We start from the raw sequence: 20,279 nt of genomic DNA, 5'->3' as shown, positions 1-20,279 counted from the left end.
TTGACAGTCCTGGGGCAGCAGTGTGGTCTGCTCTGCTGCAGCTCAACCCCCCACCTCAGGCCCTGGCGATGGCCCCAACCTGGACATGCCCTTTTCCTACACTGTGGGCTTTGGGTCACTTGTGTTTCAGTTGGGGTTTTGGTATTTCCTCTTCCAAAGTGAAATTGGTCTGTAACTCTCCACTGTCCTTGCTGAATCATAAACTGGGTTTGGGGTGGTGTTTTGTGCACCTCTATTCTTTGGGGCATCTTGTCTGCTTTGACTGTGTAGCAGAAGTTGCAGGCAAAATTGGCCCTGGTTCCTCCCAGGACACCCCTTCTTGACTCCATTCCTGGTGTCGCTCCCCAGATCTCATGTTCCTTCCCTCCCTTGCTCTGTCTATAGCCAAATGATTCTAATTTCATACACCCCAGACCTACAAGACAGGAGTCTGAGGAGGGCACATTTGGGGAGACTGAGAATGTTGGTTCTGGGGACCAGCAAAAGTGGGGTGGGTAGAAGGCACTGGATCCGAATGCAGAGACTGCTCAGTCCTCCCTTCCACTCTCACCTCCCCTGTCCCAGAATCCTCCGTGCGATGCCCAGTCTGCTTGTCTACGAAAGGCTGTGAATCTGTAACAGAGCTGACATGCCCTGTCGGGCACACGCAGTGCTACAAGGGGGTCCTCCAGCTCAGGGCAGGTGAGCTGGGACATCAAGCTCCGGGCAGGCCAGCAAGGGCGGGACAGCAACGCCAAGGAGGGTCTGAGGACCAAGATCTAAGGAGGGGGCAAGACCTCCACTCCCCACCCCTTTCCTGGGCTGCCTGGGGGAGGCAAGATATAAAGGGGCAGGTTTCCTGGGAGAAAAGGCAGGAGGGGGGGAGTTCTCTGGGAGGGAGGGTCGCTGAGGCCCAGGACCTGGAGGAAGGTGGGCTTGGCTTCCCAGGATTGGATGGCTCCAGCCTCTCCCTCTGTCCCCCTCTGCCTCACCCTCTTTCCACAGAGGGCATCTACACCAATTTGGAAGTCCAGGGCTGCATGTCCCAAGCAGCCTGCGACCTGCTGAATCAGACTCAGGAAATCGGGCCTCTGTCTGTGAGGGAGAACTGTGATTCTAGTGGTGAGTCCCACACCTGGAAGGCTGCGCCCTGCCCCCTGGCCCCGGCACGTTGGCCCATGGGAAAGTCGGACATCCAGATACATCCCACCAAAGCCAGTACCCAGAAGTGATTTAGAAGTTACTCAATGAGGCATAGGCAAAGTGAGGGATTCTCCCAGTAGGCACTTCAGGGTGAGGGTATCAGTAAGGTGTGTCCAGCTGAAGAGGAGAAAGACGGCACTGGTCCAGAGGACAGATATGAGGGACAGAAACCCACTGGGGGATGTTTTAAATGACGCCACGATTGGCCAACTAAGTTAGGACCACCTGTGAGGGTGGTAAGTGAGCAGAGGAGCAGGCAGGATGGTCAGAGCAGCACAGAGGGCTGGTGACTTTGCATTCTGATGAATCCACTGGGGGTGGAAGTGAGTGCAGGGGCATCCACTGGTTTTCATGCTGGGACTGACTCATTCCTTTCAATTCTATTTCTTTACACTCCTGAACTGAGTAGCCCTGGGTCTCCCACTTCCCCTTGACAACCCCAGTAGACATGCTACATACGAAAGAAGATAAGAGAGAAAATCAAGGATGCTTCAGGTGTGATAGAGAAAGTAAGAGCCAGTCAGTGACACAGGGGGGTCCCCACCTACCAACATAAGCCCAGCCCGACAGGAACACCAGACAGATGGAAAGTGGCCTAGAGTGTCTCAATGAGAAGCACCTCTGTGGCACATGGAACTGGGGACCCAGGAGACTGTGAGAGAGCCATCCCTGGCCCAGCCTCAGTTTCCTCATCTGCCCATGGCACCCAGTCCTTAAAGCTTCAAGGAGAACGTTGAGTGAATTCAGCACATTCCTCTGTGTGCTCAGAACTCTCGGGCTAGACTGGGAGCCTGAGGACAGGGCCTGGACATCACGGGCACCAAGGTTTCCAGCCTCAGGCAGCACAAGGGCTGGCTCAGGATGGGAAATGTGTTTGTGCAGGATTCCAAGGTCTCCCGTGGAGATCCCAGCGGACTCAGACCCCATCCCTGCCCTAAAGGGCCTCCAGGATGGGGAGGGGAGTCATCACAGATGCAGATGGTCACAGGGCTGTGGTGTAGGGGTCTGGGGAGCTCAGAGGAGGAAGATATGATGTCCTGACTGGGGCATCAAGGAGGGCTTCACAGAGGAGGTGACCTGAGGGCCATGTCTTAAAGGTAAGCTGCAGTTTATTAGTAGAAGAGGAAAAGGACGTTGACAGGGAGAGGAAGCAGCATGTGCACAGGCCTGGAGCTGGGAATAAGCCTGCTGATTTCCAGAAGGGTTCCTCAGCTCTGCCTGAGAAGGGCCCATCAAGAGGACGGGTGCAGCTGGGTGGGGGGGATGACAAGTTTTCCGGGTAGACAAGGTGTGTGTGGGCAAGCAAGACAGAGCTGTTCCAAGCAGAAGGAACAGCAGTGCAAGGCCAGGAGGCAGGAAGTGACCTTGGGACTGGACGTTGGTGTGGGAGTGGAGAGGGAGGTGGGGGGCCTGGTGCAGGTCAAGTAGCTCAAAGCCTTTCTCCTGAGGGCGGGGGGCGACGGAAGTGCTGAGCACGGAGGGACGGTGTGAGTCCTTTTGATCCGTGCTGTTTAATTGTCTGGCCCTCATCTCTGGGACTAGGAAATATTCATCCTCCAGACAGAATTTCAGTAACAAATCAGATGTAACCCACGCCTCAAACCATACCGCACAGACACACAGCATATAATACACACAGCAGACACAAACACACTCACCATGCCACATACACACCACACATTCTTCAATACACCTGACACACACCACACACACCAAAATCTCATGCACCACACACACCGCAAACCACACAAAACACAGAGCACACAACATACAGACCACCCACCACACACAACACGCAGACCACCCACCACACACAACACGCAGACCACCCACCACACACAACACGCAGACCACCCACCACACCTCTCATACCACATACACCACATAAACCACACATGACAGACCATACACCACAAACACACAACACACACACACACAGAACATATATCATGCCACACCTGCACAACAAACATACCACATGCATCTTACACACATACCAGTACATCACACACCGCACATGCACACACTGCATATACCATACAAACATATACACGTGCCACACACCCCATCCTCCCACACACATACCACACACCCGCTTCACCCACACACCATACACATGTGCTACACAAACCACACACAGGCCCACAAAACACAGCGACTACACCACAAATGAATATTCCTAATACATAACCCTATTCTGTTCGCTTTCAACACTGGAGGCAGATCTTGGAGGACGTGTCTGCCTTCCCTGCCTCAGTTCATTGCAGCAATTTAGCAATTAGGTGCATAAGTAATTACGGTTTTGGCAACTATTTTTAACCTTTGACACCACAATTACTTTTGCACCAACCTATACCTGAGCATCAGCAAGGCCGGGAGTCGGAAGCTGGGGTACAACAAGATGTCACGCAGAGAGAAGGGCATTCCGGGGTGACAGACAGCCCTGACAGGCATGGGGCTGGGAGTAGACTGGGTGCACAGCACAGATCGCCAAACCAGGCCCTGGCAGGAGTCCATGAAGGAGAACCAAAGGGCAGGAACGTGAATGGCTTCGACCGCGCCCCTGAGGACCTGGGCAGTGGTCCCGGTGAGAGTGGTGGGTCCGCACGGTCAGGAGAGCACAGCAGTTAAAAGCCTCGGCTCCGAGTCAGAGACGCGGGCTCCTGTCTGCGCTCTGCCACTGAGCCACTGTTGAAGGCTCTCCATCTCTGAGCCTTTTGGACCACATTCAGGGAGGTGGTGATGGTCGCGACCATCAGTAGCAGGGGAGCAGAGGCTAAGGCCCCGGGGCGGCGGGTGCCTGCCCTGTGCTCAAGGAAGAGCCACAGGTTGTCTGTGTGGCGCCAGCAGTGTGGTCAAAGGAGAGCAGGACATGTGGCAGACAGAGGGGGCGGCCAGATCACAGAGGGCCTTTGAGGCCATTGTAATATTCGGAGAGGGATGGAGACCTGTTGGAGTCTTGTGAGCAGAGGACTGACATGAATCGATTGACCGTTTATGAGGATCCTGTGGCTGCTGGGTGGAGAATAGAGTCGGTGGAGGCAGGAGCAGGGGTGCGGGGGCCCCAGGGACTCAGGAGGAAGCAGCTGAGAGCGCAGGGAGTCTCGGAGCCTGGGGGTGAGGAGTGGGCTGGTTCTGGAGGTATTTTGCAGCTTAAGCCACCAGGATTTCCTGATGGGTGCAACACGGGCTGTAAGACAGAGAATTGTTAAGAATGACCGCAATGTTCTCAACTTGAGCAATTGCAAGAAAGGAGCTGCCACTGACCAAGATGGGGAAGATGGGGGTGGGGAGAGTGGGGTCGTGGCTGGGAGGACAGCAGGAGCTGGATGTGGTCTGCCAGGGGGGAATGAGCGGGCCTCCTTCGTGGGCTGCAGAGAGGCTTACATGAGGTGCTGGTGCCACGTGGTCAGCAGAGGAGATTCTGCAGCATGGGACACAGCCCTGCTGGTCACGCGGCGACCTTCAGAGAAGCTCTGGGATCCTGGTTTTCTAACGGGTCTCCTGAGGGCCTCAGAGACCAAGGCAGCTGAGGATGGTCAACAACCACCGTCTTCCCCATCACTCACCCCAAGGAGCCCAGCTCTGCTAATTCTAGTGGTGGGACAGTGGGCAAGCTGCTTCAGGAGTCCTCTGTCTGTTTCCCATCTTGAAAAAGGGGAGCGGGAGGATAACACCACCTATTTTGGGGGAGGGGTGGTCGCTGTAGGAAATGAGGGAACTGAGGTGAGGAAGCTGCTTGGGAGGCTTAAATGGGCTAATCCGTGCAAGCAATCCTGACCGCCAGCATGTAGGAAGTGCTCAGTACACAGTAGGCGCTGGACTATTTTTGTCTGGAACATAGGGCTTTTCAGTTAAAAGAATATGTGGTGTCCGACTAGCACCTCATTATGCAGATGAGGACTTTGAGACCCAGTGAGGGAAACAGATGGGCTCCGCTGAGGACGAACCTCCGGCTCCCCCACATCCCTGCAGCTGTGGGAACAGAAGCAGGAGAGAATGGGGGTTGGACTCAGACTTCAAAGGTCCCTCGTAAGCCTGAGATTGAGTGACTCTGTGTCCAGGTCACCTGGAGTGTGACTCAAGAACGTGATCAGCCCCTCAACATGGGACCTGGAGGGACAGTGATGGTTGCTTCCCTGGCTTACACAGACCCTATTCATTTCTTCTCCTCAGCTTTTCTGACCTGTCAACAGGGGACCATATTTACGACTCAGCGAAACCTGACTCACAAAGCCATCCAATGGAACGCATTGAACAACGTCAGGTGTAATTTTCAGGAGATGTGTCAGGAGACACTTCTGCTCATAGATGTAGGTGCGTGGGCTGTGCAAATTGGCCGGACCCCTGAGCAGAGTCCCGGGGCCCCTGCCCTGGATGGTGTCCCCTGAATTTCCCGCCTGGTGTCCCCCATGCCTGGAGTTCTAACTCCAACTTCTTCTGTCTGCACCTTGGTTTCCCCTTCGGAAAACGGGGTGAGGTGCTAGCAGAAACCCTACCTTGTTTGCTGGGTGGTCATGAGGACATAATCGATAATCCATGCAAAGAGCTGAGAACAGAGCTGGCACAGAATGACCTCAGGGTCTTCATTCAAGGCTCATTGGGCACCTGCTGTGTGCCAGGCTCTGTAGATCCCATGGCATCTGCCTTCCTGCAGCTCTATGCGCCAGTGGGAAAAGAGGAAACAACAAATAAGAAAGAGCAAGATCTGGGCAGAAAGACGTAAGCAATGGAGAGAAACTCCTCAGGAAAGGAGGGAGGGAGAGTCAAGTGAAGTTTGCAAATGGAAACCCAGAGGTCAAGGAGGATCTCCTGAGAAGGTGACAATTGGGCAAGATCTGAGGTGGCAGAGCTGGGGGAGGACCCTGGCGCAGGCCCCACCCAGTCCTTGCCCCACCTGCCAGGACCTGTGCTGTTGTTCTCAGGGGCCCTGCCTCCCCCTGTGCTTGTGAGCATCCCAGAATCACAGGCTGCAGCCCCCTCGGAGCCTCCGCTTCCCCAGCCTGTGCTTTTGCTCTCATCCCTCAGGACCCCAATCATTGATAGTGGGGAACAAAGGCTGCACCAGGGACAGGACCTGGGATTCCCAGACCGTGACCATCCACTCGGCGCCCCCCGGAGTACTCGTTGCCTCCTATGCCCATTTCTGCTCTTCCAGTGGCTGCAACAATGCCAGCAGTAGCAGTGTCCTGTTGGACTCCCTCCTTCATCCAGGTATGGCAGCCCAGACACCTGGGGGGACCAGGGCCACGAGGAGAGGCTGGACACAGAGACTCAGAGACTCGGGCTCAAGGAGGGTGGCTGCAGCTGGGAGCAGAGCTGTGCACCCCAACCTTCTCTCTGCCCCCCAGCGGCCCCTGCCCCGGGAGACCTGCAGTGTCCTGCCTGCGTGGGACTCCATGGATCCTGTACTAGAACTGTCACATGCCCTAATGGCACCAGTCATTGTTACAGTGGTTCCATTCTACTCCTAGGGCGTAAGTGCTGAGGGCAGGTTCCTAGGATGAAGGGGATGGGGGCCTGGATTCACTGGCCCTGAGGTGGGATGGTGGTTGAGGCTCTGACTTATAGGCTTGGGGAGCTGGGGACCCAAATTCCTTGGTCTGAGGGCGGAGGGGCCTAAGAGCCTGATCTCCTGGTCTCATGGGGGAGAGGATGGGTGTGGAAACCCTGGGTCTTAGGAATTGAAGTGTGCTCCAGTTTGAGTCCTGTCTGATTTTGTCTTCGCCCTTTAGGTAAGCTGAGCTACACATTGGACATTCAGGGCTGCGTGGCCCAACCTTCCAGCTCCTTGCTGAACCACACCCTCAATATTGGGGACTTGTATGCATTGGAGGTCACTGGGAAGAAAGATAAGGCTCCCAATAGACAGAAATCTGGAGCTGCCCCTACCCCCTACCTGGCTTGGGTGGTGACGCTGGGGCTTTCCCTAGCCCTTTGGTGTGGGGTGCCCTCCCTGCTGAATCCATTTCCCCTTGATTCTTAGTCCCTGCTGACCCTCTAAACCCAAACCTCCCTCTGACCTTATAACCAAACACTGAGTTATTTCCCATCTTCTCCATGAATTCTCATCCACGCACAACCCACACACCTTGTGACCTGATAACAACATATGGAAGGGCCTGGGAGCAGTTGAACCTGCGCTGTGGGAGAGTGAACATTCAAGCAGTGGCCACGTGTGTGTGATGAATAAAGACATCGTCTTTTCTCCTAGGACTGGCGTTCCTCTATGGGAGGGGAGGGCGGGACACCCACAGATCTGCATGGAGGCGGGTGGGGCTAATCTGGAGAGAAATTCACCATCTCAGACCCATCCTTCACTGGCCCAGTGCACGTCTCCGATCGAGCTTGGATGGTAGCAGAATCTGCACGGAGCTGCAGCCAAAGGTCTATGGGCATCACCATGACCTGGGTGGTGAAGGTGTCCTCTGACCAAGGAGGCTTCTACTTAGCAGTCAGGGCTCCCGCACAAACAGGGGGCTCACGCTACTTGAGTCACTGACATAAGGGTCTGAGTGAGTAAGTAGAGAAAGGAGGGCAGGCACAGGTTCCTGAGGCTGATGTCATGGGGTCTGTTATCATCATAGGCCTGAAGGCCGACAAGTCCTTACCGTGACGAGAATCTGGAGAGGGAGCGCGGAGGTTTAGAAAGGGCTGCCTGACAGGGGCTCTGCTCTCAGGCTGAGTCACCCGTCCAGCCCAGGTGACACTGCAGGGAGGGAGCTGGGAAATTAGTCCCCCAGCCTCACTCTGTCCGTCTTCTGTCTCCCATTGACTGAGCCCAGCTGGAAGGCAGCAGATATGATTGACGCAGGCCCCGTAAATCTCACCCACAGCACAGAGCAGGGGGAAGAGGGGAGAGAGGGAATCTGGGAAAGGAAAGCGTGGCCAGCTTGTCCTCCCATTTCCTCTTCACATCCATCCTTTTTCTCTGTCCCGATGGGAATCAGTCTCCCATGTAGAAGACACACACAATCCCATCTGCTACTCCATCCTAGTAACGTGGTGGTAATGACAGTGCAGCCATACTCCCAGTGTCAGGGGGCCAGTTCTTCTCGTACACAGTGTGTGTGGGGGGGTGCATACAGCAAAGCTGCGAAGGTCCTGTCAGTGCAGCTCGTGCCAGTCAGAGCTGCCTTCTTCTGTCACCTGTTCCACATTCTCTCACCACCTGCCCACACCTGCTGTGGACAATTGTTGTGTGACGCAAGTCTTTGTTCTTTTGGGACGTGAGTGTCTGATGGTTTTGACTCTTGAGTTTCTGTAGTTTCCCACTGAACAGGGCCACTGGCCAATGAGATAAGATGTACCCCCAAAAATCTCCTGGCTTCCAAACCTCGTCCTCCTCCACCGAGGTGCGTGGCCTCCCTCTAGTGGTCACGTTCCTTCTGGTGATCAGCAGAGGGACCTGTTCTCTGCCTGTTTCAGCTGCAGCTGGAGCACAAAATGGCCAGGGCGCAGTCGTGGCTTCCACGGGAGTACGATGTGGTGGGATTCCTCACGCACACTCACGTAAACCTGGTCGGCACTCTCTCTCCTCTGTAAACAGATCACGGGGTAGCAGCATGAGCCCGTAGGTGTGGGTGGAGGCAGGGGCTAGAAGAGCAGGCGCGGTGGGCGTCCGAGCCCCCTCATGGGGCGTTCACCCGAGCCCTCCATTCCTGCTTGAACCTGATCCCATGCACACCTGTTTCATGGATGATGGATGCTGCTGTACGTGCCCAATGTCACGCTTGGTGGCTCAGACAGCGCCCAGTGTGTGATACGCAGTTTCGATCACAATGCTGTTGGTGTCTTGAAGTCACAATTTCCGACTTTACTGGGACCCAGTGGTGATACTTCAGGAGCTGTTTTCCAAATGGAGGATAGTTTTCTGCAGAAGAGACACACCTTTGCTCTAAAACCCTGAAGTTTTGCACTGTTATTATCCTATTATCTCTTTGTCACAGAAACTTTCAGTGACATTGGGTCTGTTGTGTCTTATGGCCTGAGGCTCAGACAGCTGGGTGTCTAGCCTGAACCTTCAACAGGGCCCTTTCTTGCTCTAGGATCCACTCAAAACCGGCCCTCTTATGGATTCCCTCAGAAATGCTCAAGAGCAGAGTATCAAAATGTGCTGCAGCCTTTTACCTCGTTGCATCCGAGAGAGCAAGATGGGTCACCGGCAGCTCTACTGGAGCCATCCAAGAAAATTCAGTCAGGGTTCTCGTTCTTGCCGTGTCTGCTCAAACCTGCACGGTGTGATCTGAAAGTACGGCCTCAATATGTGTCACCAGTGTTTCCATCAGTTCGCGAAGGATATAAGGTTCATTAAATTGGACTAAATGAACTTCCATGAATGAATGGAAGAATGCTGCAGAAACAATGCCAGCTCTTTGTACATAAAATTTAAAAAGACTTCAATTACTAGTGTTTTAATATAAATGTCATTGTCATGTGATTATAGAAACCTCTCTAAAATTTACTATGATCTTTTCAGGAAATTCATCTTCAAAATTTGTGGCTCATTTCCCCCCAGTTACATAAAAGTATTCATGCCGAGGAAAAAATGTACTACATTTCCCCTCCAAAAAAATCTTGAGAGACCTAAGTCTTTTCTGAAGTTGTAGCAAATTGTCTCTCAGTTTAGAAGGAATAGTGGCACATGCCCCAGAACTATAAGATTTACATCAGTGCGGTGGGTGCTGGATACTGCAGTTTCTCTCCCAACCTCTGACATGGTCTTATTCCTGAATCATCAAGGATGCTTGCTACATCTTGTTCACTGAGTCTGATTAAATAACATAAATTCATCAATGAAATGTGATGTTCTGTAGAAAATCAGATCAAGATCCCTGTGGATCGCATTGTAGGAGAGAGCAGGAGAGGACCAAGCCACAAGGCCAGAAAGTGAAGGTATACTCTTGTCCCTGAAATATGAACATAAATGATTATCTCTGCCAAGAGATACAGGAAAATGAAGTGTTTGATCTGTTGCTGTATATTCAAGGTCTATAAGAAACCACATTTAGAACTGCAGCTGCAATTGTCATTTGCCACTTACATTTGCTGTAACCTGTCATGATTCTCCAGACCCTTCTGCTTTTGCAGTAACCAAACAAGCACAGTAAATGGAGACACAGCAACAACCTAGACCCTCCATCTTCCAATCTTTGGTGTTGACACTAATCTCAGAAATTTCTCCAGGGAATTACTTTTTCCGATTTACTATCTTGGTGGGGGTAGGGATGGTATCAGAAGTATCAGTTGGCCTTTCCTACCATAATAGCCCTCACTCCATGAGTCAGGGAACCTATGTAATAGGAACTAATTCCTACCCTATCTCCCCGAAAATAAGACCTAGCTGGACAATCAGCTCTAATGTGTCTTTTGGAGCAAAGATTAATATAAGACCCGGTATTATATTATATTATATTATTATACAGACCTCGGCTTATAGTAAAATAAGACCGGGTCTTATATTAATTTTTGCTCCAAAAGACGCATTAGAGCTGACTGTCTGGCTAGGTCTTATTTTCGGGGAGACACGGGATTACACATTCTGTGATGACTTAAACACCAAGACGATGATTCTGTGGGCCCATGGAGCCCACTGGGAAAGGGACCTGCCCAAAAGTCCATCTAAGCCCTGACCTGGTTCATGGTGGGATCAGCCCCCATCCAGAGGCACCAGCCAACTAACCCCACAAGCTCTGTGTGTTTATTTCCCTTTAAAGCGGCGCCCAACTCCTGCAGATCAATGGCCCCTGCTCTCTCTGGTTTTGGGGAAGATTCACTGTCTACACCTGTGGTTACGCTGCAGGGTCCTTCTCAAATGGACGCAGCCTCCCCCCTCATTCATGGTGCTCCAGGTCTATGAGCTGGCTTAGTCTGGGAACTGGGTAAAGTCATCTATTCTTGTCATGGCGACCCAAGTCCTAATGCTTCCCATCAGAGCCTGAAAATTTCCATCAGTATCAAGCAGCTCCTTAGTAGGTTTCCCAGGGAACTCACTTTTAGGGACCTCTTGGTCATTTAGCTTCACCACAGATCCCTACGTGTCAAAACACTCTGGTGACCTTTTAGTTCTGTGGCTATTGCAGTGCTTGGGGCCACTTTGCCTCTGCATACCCAGTGTCACCGCTTGGCCACTCCAGGACCCTCTTTTCCCAGCAGTTCCCACAAGCATCTTCTGCCTCAGAGGTGAGCCACCACAGAGCTCTTGGTGTCCCCTTCCTGGGAATACGGTAAGGAGATGACTGAAGAGGCTGTACATTGACAGACTCATTCCAGCTTTCCCATGTCCCCAAACTTGGGACTCTATTTCTCTCCAACACGCCAAAGAAGCTCTAGCATTGAATCCAGACATTAACTAACTATCCTGGCAGAGTAGTAATGATAGGCCCAGATGCCTGAGCTAACACCTTAAGTCCTAATTCCCATGTGGAAGGATTCAGCCCCATCAAGCCAGGTCCTCTGGTCTCACACCCTTACAGTCTTTCAGTCAGGGTCCAGGCAGGAGTCAGAAGCCACACACTAATTTTAATAGGGAAAGTTTAATACAAAGAATCATTATCTGGTAGCAGGAGATTAGCATCAATGTGGGGATTGGTTAGTAAAGGGCAGAGAGAACTCTAAAGAATAAGGGAATGGGAGACATAGGGAGCCACCTCCCCCCTGGGGCTGGAAGAGAAGCGCTGCCTCCTGCAGCACTCTCTACTGGCAACGCCCAGCATCGTGCCAGGAGGACAGTGCAAAACGCTTGCAAGGTCCAGCAGGGTGATGAAGAGTGGATCTGGATGGGGCTGAGGGGCAATAAGAGGATAACCAGCACAGAAGCTATTCACGCGCGTGCTCCGGGACTCCCGCCAATGCAGGCTGGTGAGGTCCTGTAACGCTCAGTGTGCGGCCTGCTCAGGCCAGACCAAGCCCTGTGCTCCTCTGGACTCTGCTGGAAACTCACTCTTGTAAGTCTGGAAGAGAAGAAGCATTCCCTGGTGAGGCGCCCCATTGGCAGGCTTTTATGCAGGCATTTTCTCTATTAAAAATAAATGTTCATTTATACCACAGAACTCACAGACACAGTACCACATCAGAAAGCACACAAAGGGCATCTTTACTTCATGTTGCCACTGGAAGGTTTACATATATGTAAAATAGAATTTTCTGCATGAACAAGAAATCTGAATGACACGTCTTGCTCGTGGTACTGACACGGACACACAGGTGAGACAAGATGGCAACCTTTGCCACCAGTTACTGCTCATGCACACATTTAGGAGTGCTGGAAATAACACTGACACTGACATTCCTCTGCTCAGCCTTCCAAAAGACCACGGACAGGGCTGGTGCCAGGATGCGATGAGAGGATGACGTCATCACAGGATGACGCCTGGGCTGAGCAGGAGCCACTGCAAGTGAAAAGTGAGGAGGTCAAGTTGGCTATGGCCACTGGGTGGGGCAGAGGCCAGGTTGCAAACATGAGAGGTCCTTTGGGCAGGGAAACAAGTTCAGTGGGTGAGGGCCAAGGGTGACCTCCTAGTGTGGCTGGAGAAGCACACTCCGTAGCCCAAAGAGAGAAGAGGGTAGACGAGGTCATTCGGCGATGCGCTGCCCACCCTGCAATGCACGTGGGGCGCTGCAAAAACCAGCTACCTTCCCTCCCTTCCTAACGGCCTTGCCCTCCGCTCGCCATTTTGCGCATGCGCACCTTCTAAGACTGCCGGGAATTGGTGTCTCCAGGGCCAATGAGGCGTAGCGTTCTTCCAGGCTCATCCAATAAGCTCATCTGATGCTTTCGCACTGACCAATGGGGCTTCGAATGACCTTGTGGAGGGGGGGGGTTAGCCCGCCTTCCGTACCTCACGAAGACTTCAAGAGGGCCAGGCTGAGCGGGACGGGCGTTCCAGGGAGCACTTTCAGAACCTGGTGAGATTCTTGTGAGATTACCTGGAAGCCAAGAGGAATTTGGTCCCTTAAAGAGTCCACGGGGGCTGGGGACCCAGATTCCTGGGTGCTGAGGAAAGAGAAAGCTGCAGGCCTGGGTCTGAGGGAGGAGGGGCTGGGGGCCTGGGCTCCTGGGTCTGAGGGAGGAGGGGCTGGGGGCCTGGGCTCCTGGGTCTGAGGGAGGAGGGGCTGGGGGCCTGGGTCTGAGGGAGGAGGGGCTGGGGGCCTGGGCTCCTGGGTCTGAGGGAGGAGGGGCTGGGCCCAGAATGACGTGTCCTACAGGAAAAGGTGACTGAACCCATACTCCTGGATCGTTAGGTAGAACAGGGCTGGGATCTCAGAATCCTGGGTTCTGATGGGCCTGAGGGCTGAGGACTGGGATACCTGGGTCTTGAGAGCCTGTAAGTTTGAGCCTGGACTCCTGAGTGTGAGGAAGAAGGCGTCTTTGGTCCCGACTCCTGGATCCTGAGGTTGGAGGGTATTGAGTTGTTGAACTTCTTATCTTAAGGGAATAGGTAGCCGGGTTTGAGAATTACAGTTATGGAAACTGAGGCACATTAAACTTGTTAACTTGCTCAAACCCACAAGCTAGATAGGGACAGACTGACTTTAGAAGTCATAGTGTTATGTACCATAAGCTCTGCCCTGAAGTTGGGACTTGCCAGGACCTAGATTGAATCTCATCCATGTGGTTGCAAAGTTCCCTCTTCTCCATCAAATTGCAGATCCTGATCAGCTATTCCCAACGTCTCTAAAAGAAGCCATGGGAACCCATCACATCCAAACTTTGCTGTTCCTCTTTCTCCTCGGAGCCTCCTCCTTGGCATGTATGTATGGGGGAGGGAAGGAACAGCTGGGTCACAAGGTGATTTCTAGAAAAGGTGTGATTTGGGCCCCACACAGAAGGGCAAATGCTTTATCTCATTTTCTCCCCAGTGGCACAAGATTTGTATTGTCACAAGGGTATCTCCATGAGTATAGAAGAGGATCCAAGAAGTACATTTAACTGGACCACAGAGAAAGTTGAGACTTGTGACAATGGGTCACTTTGCCAGGAATCCATGCTGATAATTAAATCAGGTAAAATGAGAAAGGGGAAATTGGGACAGGTGGGAGGAAGGGTGAGTGAGTCCGTGTCATTGCTGTTCCCCCTTCCCCAGGCCAAACATTAGGCCCACCGTCCACTTTCCTTCCTTCTTGTCTCATAATAGGGGCCAGGACAGCAGTTTTGGCCACTAAGGGCTGCATTTCCGAAGGAACACAGGCAGTAACGTTTGCCCAGCACTCTCCACCCCCCGGCATAATCACAGTCTCTTACAGTAACTACTGTGAGGATTCCCTGTGCAACAACCAGAAGAACTTAACTGAGTTATGGAGACCAGATGTGACCCCAGGTACCTTGGGAGGGGGAGATGGCTGCGAAGAGAAACTTGTTAAACCCCTGAAGAGAATGTAGGTCTTCCTTCTTTGCGGTTTTACTTGGCTTAGGCCCAAGTGGGCCATACACAAAAGGACCTCAGACCTTTTGCTTGTCTTCCTTTTTTTTTTTTTTCTGTTCTTTCTTTCTTTCTTTTTTTTTAATTTATTGGGGTGACAATTGTTAGTAAAATTACATAGATTTCAATTCTGTATTACATCACCTATAAATCCCACTGTGTGTTCACCACCCAGAGTCAGTTTGTCTTCCTTTTTCTAAATTGTTAACCTGGGATCTAAACACTGCTCAGAGCAAAGGGACATCAACGAAGGCTAGGGTGTAAATTGGGTTTTGTGTTTATTAAACAATAAGATGTCAGTGGAGGTCTCTGAGCAGGGTGATGCCATAATCAATCCAACAGTTGCTGCATGACCACAGCCCAAGTCTCCTATTTGGCTTCAAAGCTTATAAATAATCTGGCCCTGACTGTCTTCTCAGCTCATTTCCTCCTCTTCCCTCTGTCATTTATTGGGTTCTAGCTGGGGCTAGTACTCAAAATATTTAACAATGGAGAGGATACTGGCCAATCAGAATGGACACTGGTTATAAAAATCAGTCCAGCCGTACTTGTGCCTACCAGCTGAATATCAACACTGCAGTTTCTCACAATTCTCCATATTCACCAAGCTGGTTCACACGTCCAGGCCTTTGTCCTTGCTGTTTCCATTCCTACCCCCACTTAATCCCCATTTCCACGTAGCTAACCTCTATTTATCCTCCATCTCAACTCAGGTTCCCGCTCTGTGAAAATCTTTAAATTCTTTCGCGTAATTAGGTCCTCCTCTAATCCTTTGCTATTACACCTAGGACACAGTGCCAACTGAGTTGTGTTGTAGTTAATTACTGTCGTCTTTGTCCTTCTAGACAATGATCCTAGATAGAACTGGGTCCTTTTTATCTCTGTATCTCCACACTTACACATGGAGTTTGGAAGTCAGATTGGATGGGGTTCTGACAACACAGAAAAATCAGTTGGAAAAGGGTGGGGAGGTTGCAGCAATAGGCCTTGATTAGAGTGGCGCCAGCAGGAAGGACTTGGGAAGGCAGAAAGAAGGGACAACTCCAAAGGCAGGACATATCCATAATTGTCCTTCTCTTTTCCCCTCCAGGTTCCAATGTGTCAACAACCCTCCATTGCCCAACCTGTGTGGCTTTGGGGACCTGTCTGAGTGCGCCTACTCTTCCCTGTCCCAAAGGTACAGGTCGATGTTATCAAGGAAGACTTCGGATCATTGGAGGTAAACCGAACATCGAAGGTTTCAGGGGCTGGAAAACCAGACATCTGAGTGGATCCCAAGAGGTCCTGACACTCTTGGGGCCCAGGAATAAGGGGGGACTGGATTTTTCTCTGATGTCCTAAGACATCTATGTGTCTCCCATCCTTTTTTGTTCCATAGGAGACATCAACTCAGCTTTGGAGGTCAAAGGCTGTACATCCATAACTGGTTGCAGGCTGATGTCTGGGCTCCTCACAATAGGACCCATGTGGGTGAATGAAATATGTCCATACCAGTCTCTCATTCAACCCCGAAAAATCGAAAATGGGGCCACCTTGCTTCCCATTTCAGTTGGGAGGTTTGAATTCCTGCTGCTGCTGCTGCTGTTGCTGCCATTGCTTGTCCTTTTCTCCTGAAGAGGCTCGTCTGTCCCAGGTCACAGGACACCCCTTTTGACGGGGATCCTTTGACTACTGAACATGAACTAGCGGATGAGCAGGTGGAGATCTGAAGAACAGTGTTTCTGTGGATGTGTTTGACATTTATAATAAAGTTTCTGCTGTGATTTGTGTATGCTCCAAGACTATAAGTGGAATTTTAATGCTGAAAGGGCCTTTAAAATTCATCTTCTCCAACTCACACGTTTTGCAGAAAGTGAATCACAGATCTGGAAAGCTTTAGTGAGTGTCACACATTTATAGCTATGGGCAGAGCCAAGACCAGAACTTTGATATTTTGATCTAAAGTCTGGTTTTCCATTCACTCTGATAGGCTAGCTGAACACGAGACTAACATTGACCTCCTCCAGAACACTCCCGGTCCAATACAGTAAGGCCAAAGTTGGTTGTTTGGGATTCTAGTATTTCCCTGGGAGGTATGGCAGAATGAGAACGAGAAAAACGAGACTCCAAGTTCTCCAATTATCATGGGCTCCATTTCCCTATGTCCTGTCTGTCCCTTGCCCACTTTGCATCATTCCTTCCCTTCTCTGCTGCCTACCTAACGTCTTTTCAGTGGCCAGAGGGAACTTAGGAGGGAGCTACTCCTGAGACTATTGGGAGTGGATTTTTTTTTTAAGATTCTCATGCTTATTTATGTATTTGCTTAATTATTAAGAATACGTAAAATCTATCTTATTTTAAAAGTCTCAAATGATATAGAAGCTGTATGGAGCAAAGCAAAAGGTTGAGAGGGTAAGAGGGAACAGACCTTTTTTTCTTTTTAAAAGAACAGCTTCAGCTGGCCCAGTGGCTCAGGCGGTTGGAGCGCCGTGCTCCTAAAGCTGCAGTCGCCCGTTTGATTCCCACATGGGCCAGTGAGCTGTGCCCTCTACAGCTAAGATTGTGAACAACAGCTCTCCCTGCAGCTGGGCTGCCGGGCTGCCGTGAGCAGCTGCAGGTTGGTGTGAGCTGCCAGGAGCGGCTGGTGGCCAGTGAGAGCGGCTGTGAGCGGCTGACCGACAACTGGTGACTGACTGCCTCAGCCGGGGGTAGTGCAAGGCTCATAACACCAGCATGACCAGGGAGCTGTGTCCTTCACAACTAGGCTGAGAAACAACAGCTTGAACTGGAGTTGGGGTGGGGGGCACGGGAGGTGGAAGAAGGGGAAAAAAAGAAAAAGATAAACATAGACTTACCATGTAACCCAGAAATTCCACTTATAGGTACAGATCCAGGTTAGCAGGAAAAACGGTCTTCCTCCTGTGTTCCTCCTTTATTCTCACATGACTACCACTTTCACAACACTTCTGAAATCAGATGTGTGGGGGTTTTTCCCACGCCAAGCAATTCTGATACCAGCTGGGTGTCCTATAATTTAACTCAATCCTGACACTCTCTACCTGGAGATAGTGTTAGATCCCACAAGCTACGGGCTCAGTCCTTGGAGACTGCTAATCCCCAGATTCAAAAGCCAATAGCAGGGGCCGGCCCAGTGGCTCAGGCAGTTAGAGCTCCAGGCTCCTAACTCCGAAGGCTGCCGGTTTGATTCCCACATGGGCCAGTGGGCTCTCAACCACACACAAGGTTGCCAGTTCAACTCCTTGAGTCCTGAAAGGGATGGCGGGCTCCGCCCCCTGCAACTAAGATTGAACACGGCAGCTGGTGCCGCTGAGCTCCCGGATGGCTCAGTTGGTTGGAGCGCATCCTCTCAACCACAAGGTTGCCGGTTTGACTCCAGCAAAGGATGGTGGGCTGCGCCCCCTGCAACTAGAAAATGGCAACTGGACCTGGAGCTGAGCTGCACCCTCCTCAACTAAGACTGAAAGGACAACTTGACTTGGAAAAAGCCTGGAAGTACACACTGTTCCCCAATAAAGTCCTGTTCCCCTCCCCCAATTAAAAAAAAAAAGCATGTTAACCTAAATGCACATAAACGCACATAAACAATGGACAGGGCTTAAAAAAAAAAAAGCCAATAGCAAGTCCAGTCACCTGTGCTTCTGACCTCACATCAGCTATAAATTGGAGTTTCCCATGACCCTTTCCTGGGTTCAATTTATTTGCTGGAGCAACTCAAAGGACTCAGGAAAATACTTTACTTAGATTTACCAGTTTATCATAAAAGGATATGGTAAAGGATACAGATAAACATCTAGAAGGCAGAGGTGCAGAAGTCAAGGTATGTGGGAAGCAGCGTCACTCTCCCAGCACTGACATGTGTTCACCAACCCGGAAGCTCTCCAAACCTCTACTTTTGGGGATTTTTTGGAGGTTCCCTCATGCAGGCATGATCGATCATTAATTCCATTTCCAGTCCCTCTCCCCTCCCTGGAGAATGGGGCGTGGGGCTGAAAATTCGAAGCCTCTAATCATGGCTTGGTCTTTCTGGTAACTGGCCCCCATCCAGGGGCCCACCAAGAGTCACCTATTAGAACAAAAGATACTCCCATCACCCAGGAAATTCCAAGGGATTTAGGAGTCCTGTGCCAGGAACCAGAGTCAAAAACCAAATATTAGAACAAAAGATGCTTCTACTGCTATCATATCACTTAGGAAATTACAAGGGTTTTAGGAGCTCTGTGCCAGGAACCAGAGGCAGACATGCAGTGCTCTCTCTCTCTCTCTCTCTCTCTCTCTCTATATATATATATATATATATATATATATATATATTTTTTTTTTTTTTTTCTTCTTCCTCACCTAATGGGGAAATTAAAGGTGGTATATCCATACAATGGAATATTATTCAGCAATTTAAAAGAATGAAGTAATCCTACATACCACAACATAACTAAACCTTGAGGACGTTATGCTAAGTGGAAAAAGACAGGCACCAAACACACGTGGTATGATTCCATTTATAGAAAATGTCCAAAATAAGCCAATCTATAAAGACAAAGTAGATTAGTGCTTGCCAAGGGCTGGGAAGGTGGGAACTGGAATAACTAATGATAAGCACTGCGTTTCTTTCTGAGGTAACGAAGCTGTTCTCAGATTGACTGTGATGATGATTGCACAGTTGTGACCCTACCAAAGACCCCTGAATATACTTTAAATCAATAAATTGTAGGAGATGTGAATTATATCGCTACAAAGCTGCTTTAAAAAACTGGGAGGCCGTTACTAAAGGTGCTTTCTCACTTTTACAGCAGATTTAACAGAGACCCACATGGTGCCCTGTCTCCTGGCTTTACTGGGAATCTCCCCCTGTGCCCTGGTGAGGAGTGTGGCTCTGCGTTTCAAGAACCTTTAGAATCCAGGCCTGCTTCCGTCGCTTTCTAGCTAGGATGACCTCGGGGAAAGATTTTAACTGCTCTGGCCCTGTTTTGTCATCTATAAAATGAAAATGCCAATAATTTCGATCACATAGTTTTGTTATGAGTCAAGACAGGAAACTTATGTTAAAAATAAAAAGAGTATGCGGATTTCCAGAACAGGTGAGTGAGGAGCTTGATAAGTCTTCTCTCCAAAAAGCAATGATGAAAAAATTCACAAAAATAACCATTTCATGACTCTAGAAATCAAACATTGGCATAAGTTAAATTCAAGACTACTTTAAAAAAAAAGGACTGAAACTTGGTAAGAAAAATACAAGTCTGTGGCATTTTGGCCTGAGGCTGCTCCCATCTCCCCTGACCCATTTCCTGGAGCAGAGGCTCCAGGAGGAGGGACCACTCCTGAGGACTGGCAGCCTCACCTGGAGGGAGATGAGTGGATTTGGAGCTGGGCATCTAAAAACACATGCCCAGCTTTGAGAGAGATCCACATCATGGCCAGGTTTGGTTCCGGTTGGGAAAGAAACAGAGCAGCAGATAGGTCACGTTTCAACAGGGAGATCTAAGGAACAAGACGACCCCAGTAGGACTCAATAAACTACCACGTATCGCTGGGGATCTAGCAGTCTGTGCTCATGTGCAGGGCTGTGTGACAGCGTGAGAGGAGAGAGAGGACCCTCACTATCTACGTGTTCCTGGCTGAGTGCAAGGCCTTGTGTGCACAGAAAGTAAAACCTGGTGCATAATTAATTATGCATAATTA

At 50.6% G+C, this 20,279-nt stretch overlaps 2 protein-coding genes, 1 long non-coding RNA gene and 1 pseudogene across 9 annotated transcripts in view; 3 read left to right on the top strand and 1 right to left on the bottom strand.

Annotated features, from left to right (window-relative positions):
• The window catches only part of CD177 (CD177 molecule), a 99,323-nt gene extending 91,928 nt beyond the window's left edge, over positions 1-7,395 (top strand). For 5 of the 6 annotated variants that reach the window (XM_074314226.2, XM_074314227.2, XM_019756625.3 and 2 more), the window contains exons 4-9: positions 565-681; positions 985-1,101; positions 5,359-5,499; positions 6,211-6,396; positions 6,534-6,659; positions 6,918-7,395. In XM_074314226.2, coding sequence (XP_074170327.2) covers positions 565-681; positions 985-1,101; positions 5,359-5,499; positions 6,211-6,396; positions 6,534-6,659; positions 6,918-7,168 — 938 coding nt within the window. In that variant the 3' untranslated portion in view covers positions 7,169-7,395. Of the gene's footprint in view, positions 1-564; positions 682-984; positions 1,102-5,358; positions 5,500-6,210; positions 6,397-6,533; positions 6,671-6,917 lie in introns of those variants that run through there. The other variant, XM_088800140.1, reaches the window with a different exon arrangement.
• A 1,898-nt stretch (positions 7,396-9,293) lies between these two features.
• On the top strand, positions 9,294-9,547 carry LOC109460820 (small ribosomal subunit protein uS14 pseudogene; annotated as a pseudogene).
• A 2,151-nt stretch (positions 9,548-11,698) lies between these two features.
• Positions 11,699-18,840, bottom strand: LOC141567439 (uncharacterized). 2 transcript variants are annotated; one of them, XR_012490030.2, is made up of 5 exons: positions 17,438-18,840; positions 13,492-13,609; positions 12,872-13,110; positions 12,463-12,572; positions 11,699-12,134 (listed from the first exon to the last, which is right to left on the bottom strand). It is a non-coding gene; the product is annotated as an uncharacterized LOC141567439 (long non-coding RNA). The 2 variants fall into 2 exon arrangements; XR_016022000.1 differs by lacking the exon at positions 17,438-18,840 and having other exon boundaries at positions 13,492-13,843.
• TEX101 (testis expressed 101) lies at positions 13,868-16,323 on the top strand. Its single transcript, XM_019756603.3, has 5 exons — positions 13,868-13,934; positions 14,044-14,187; positions 14,319-14,501; positions 15,694-15,822; positions 15,982-16,323. The coding sequence occupies exons 1-5, from the start codon at positions 13,871-13,873 to the stop codon at positions 16,215-16,217; spliced, it is 756 nt and encodes a 251-aa protein (XP_019612162.3). The 5' UTR covers positions 13,868-13,870; the 3' UTR covers positions 16,218-16,323.
• Positions 18,841-20,279: the final 1,439 nt, after the last annotated feature.

Source organism: Rhinolophus sinicus, chromosome 8, assembly GCF_057876585.1.
Source record: "Rhinolophus sinicus isolate RSI-liver-muscle chromosome 8, RSI-T2T, whole genome shotgun sequence".
Lineage (NCBI taxonomy): Eukaryota > Metazoa > Chordata > Mammalia > Chiroptera > Rhinolophidae > Rhinolophus > Rhinolophus sinicus.
This window is presented reverse-complemented; position numbering and strand designations above follow the sequence as displayed.

Coding starts and splice junctions, on each gene's coding strand:
- TEX101 (XM_019756603.3), top strand. CDS start 13,871: ATGGGAACCCATCACATCCAAACTTTGCTGTTCCTCTTTCTCCTCGGA. Junction 13,935..14,043: donor CGGAGCCTCCTCCTTGGCAT/GTATGTATGGGG, acceptor TTTTCTCCCCAG/TGGCACAAGATTTGTATTGT. Junction 14,188..14,318: donor CATGCTGATAATTAAATCAG/GTAAAATGAGAA, acceptor GTCTCATAATAG/GGGCCAGGACAGCAGTTTTG.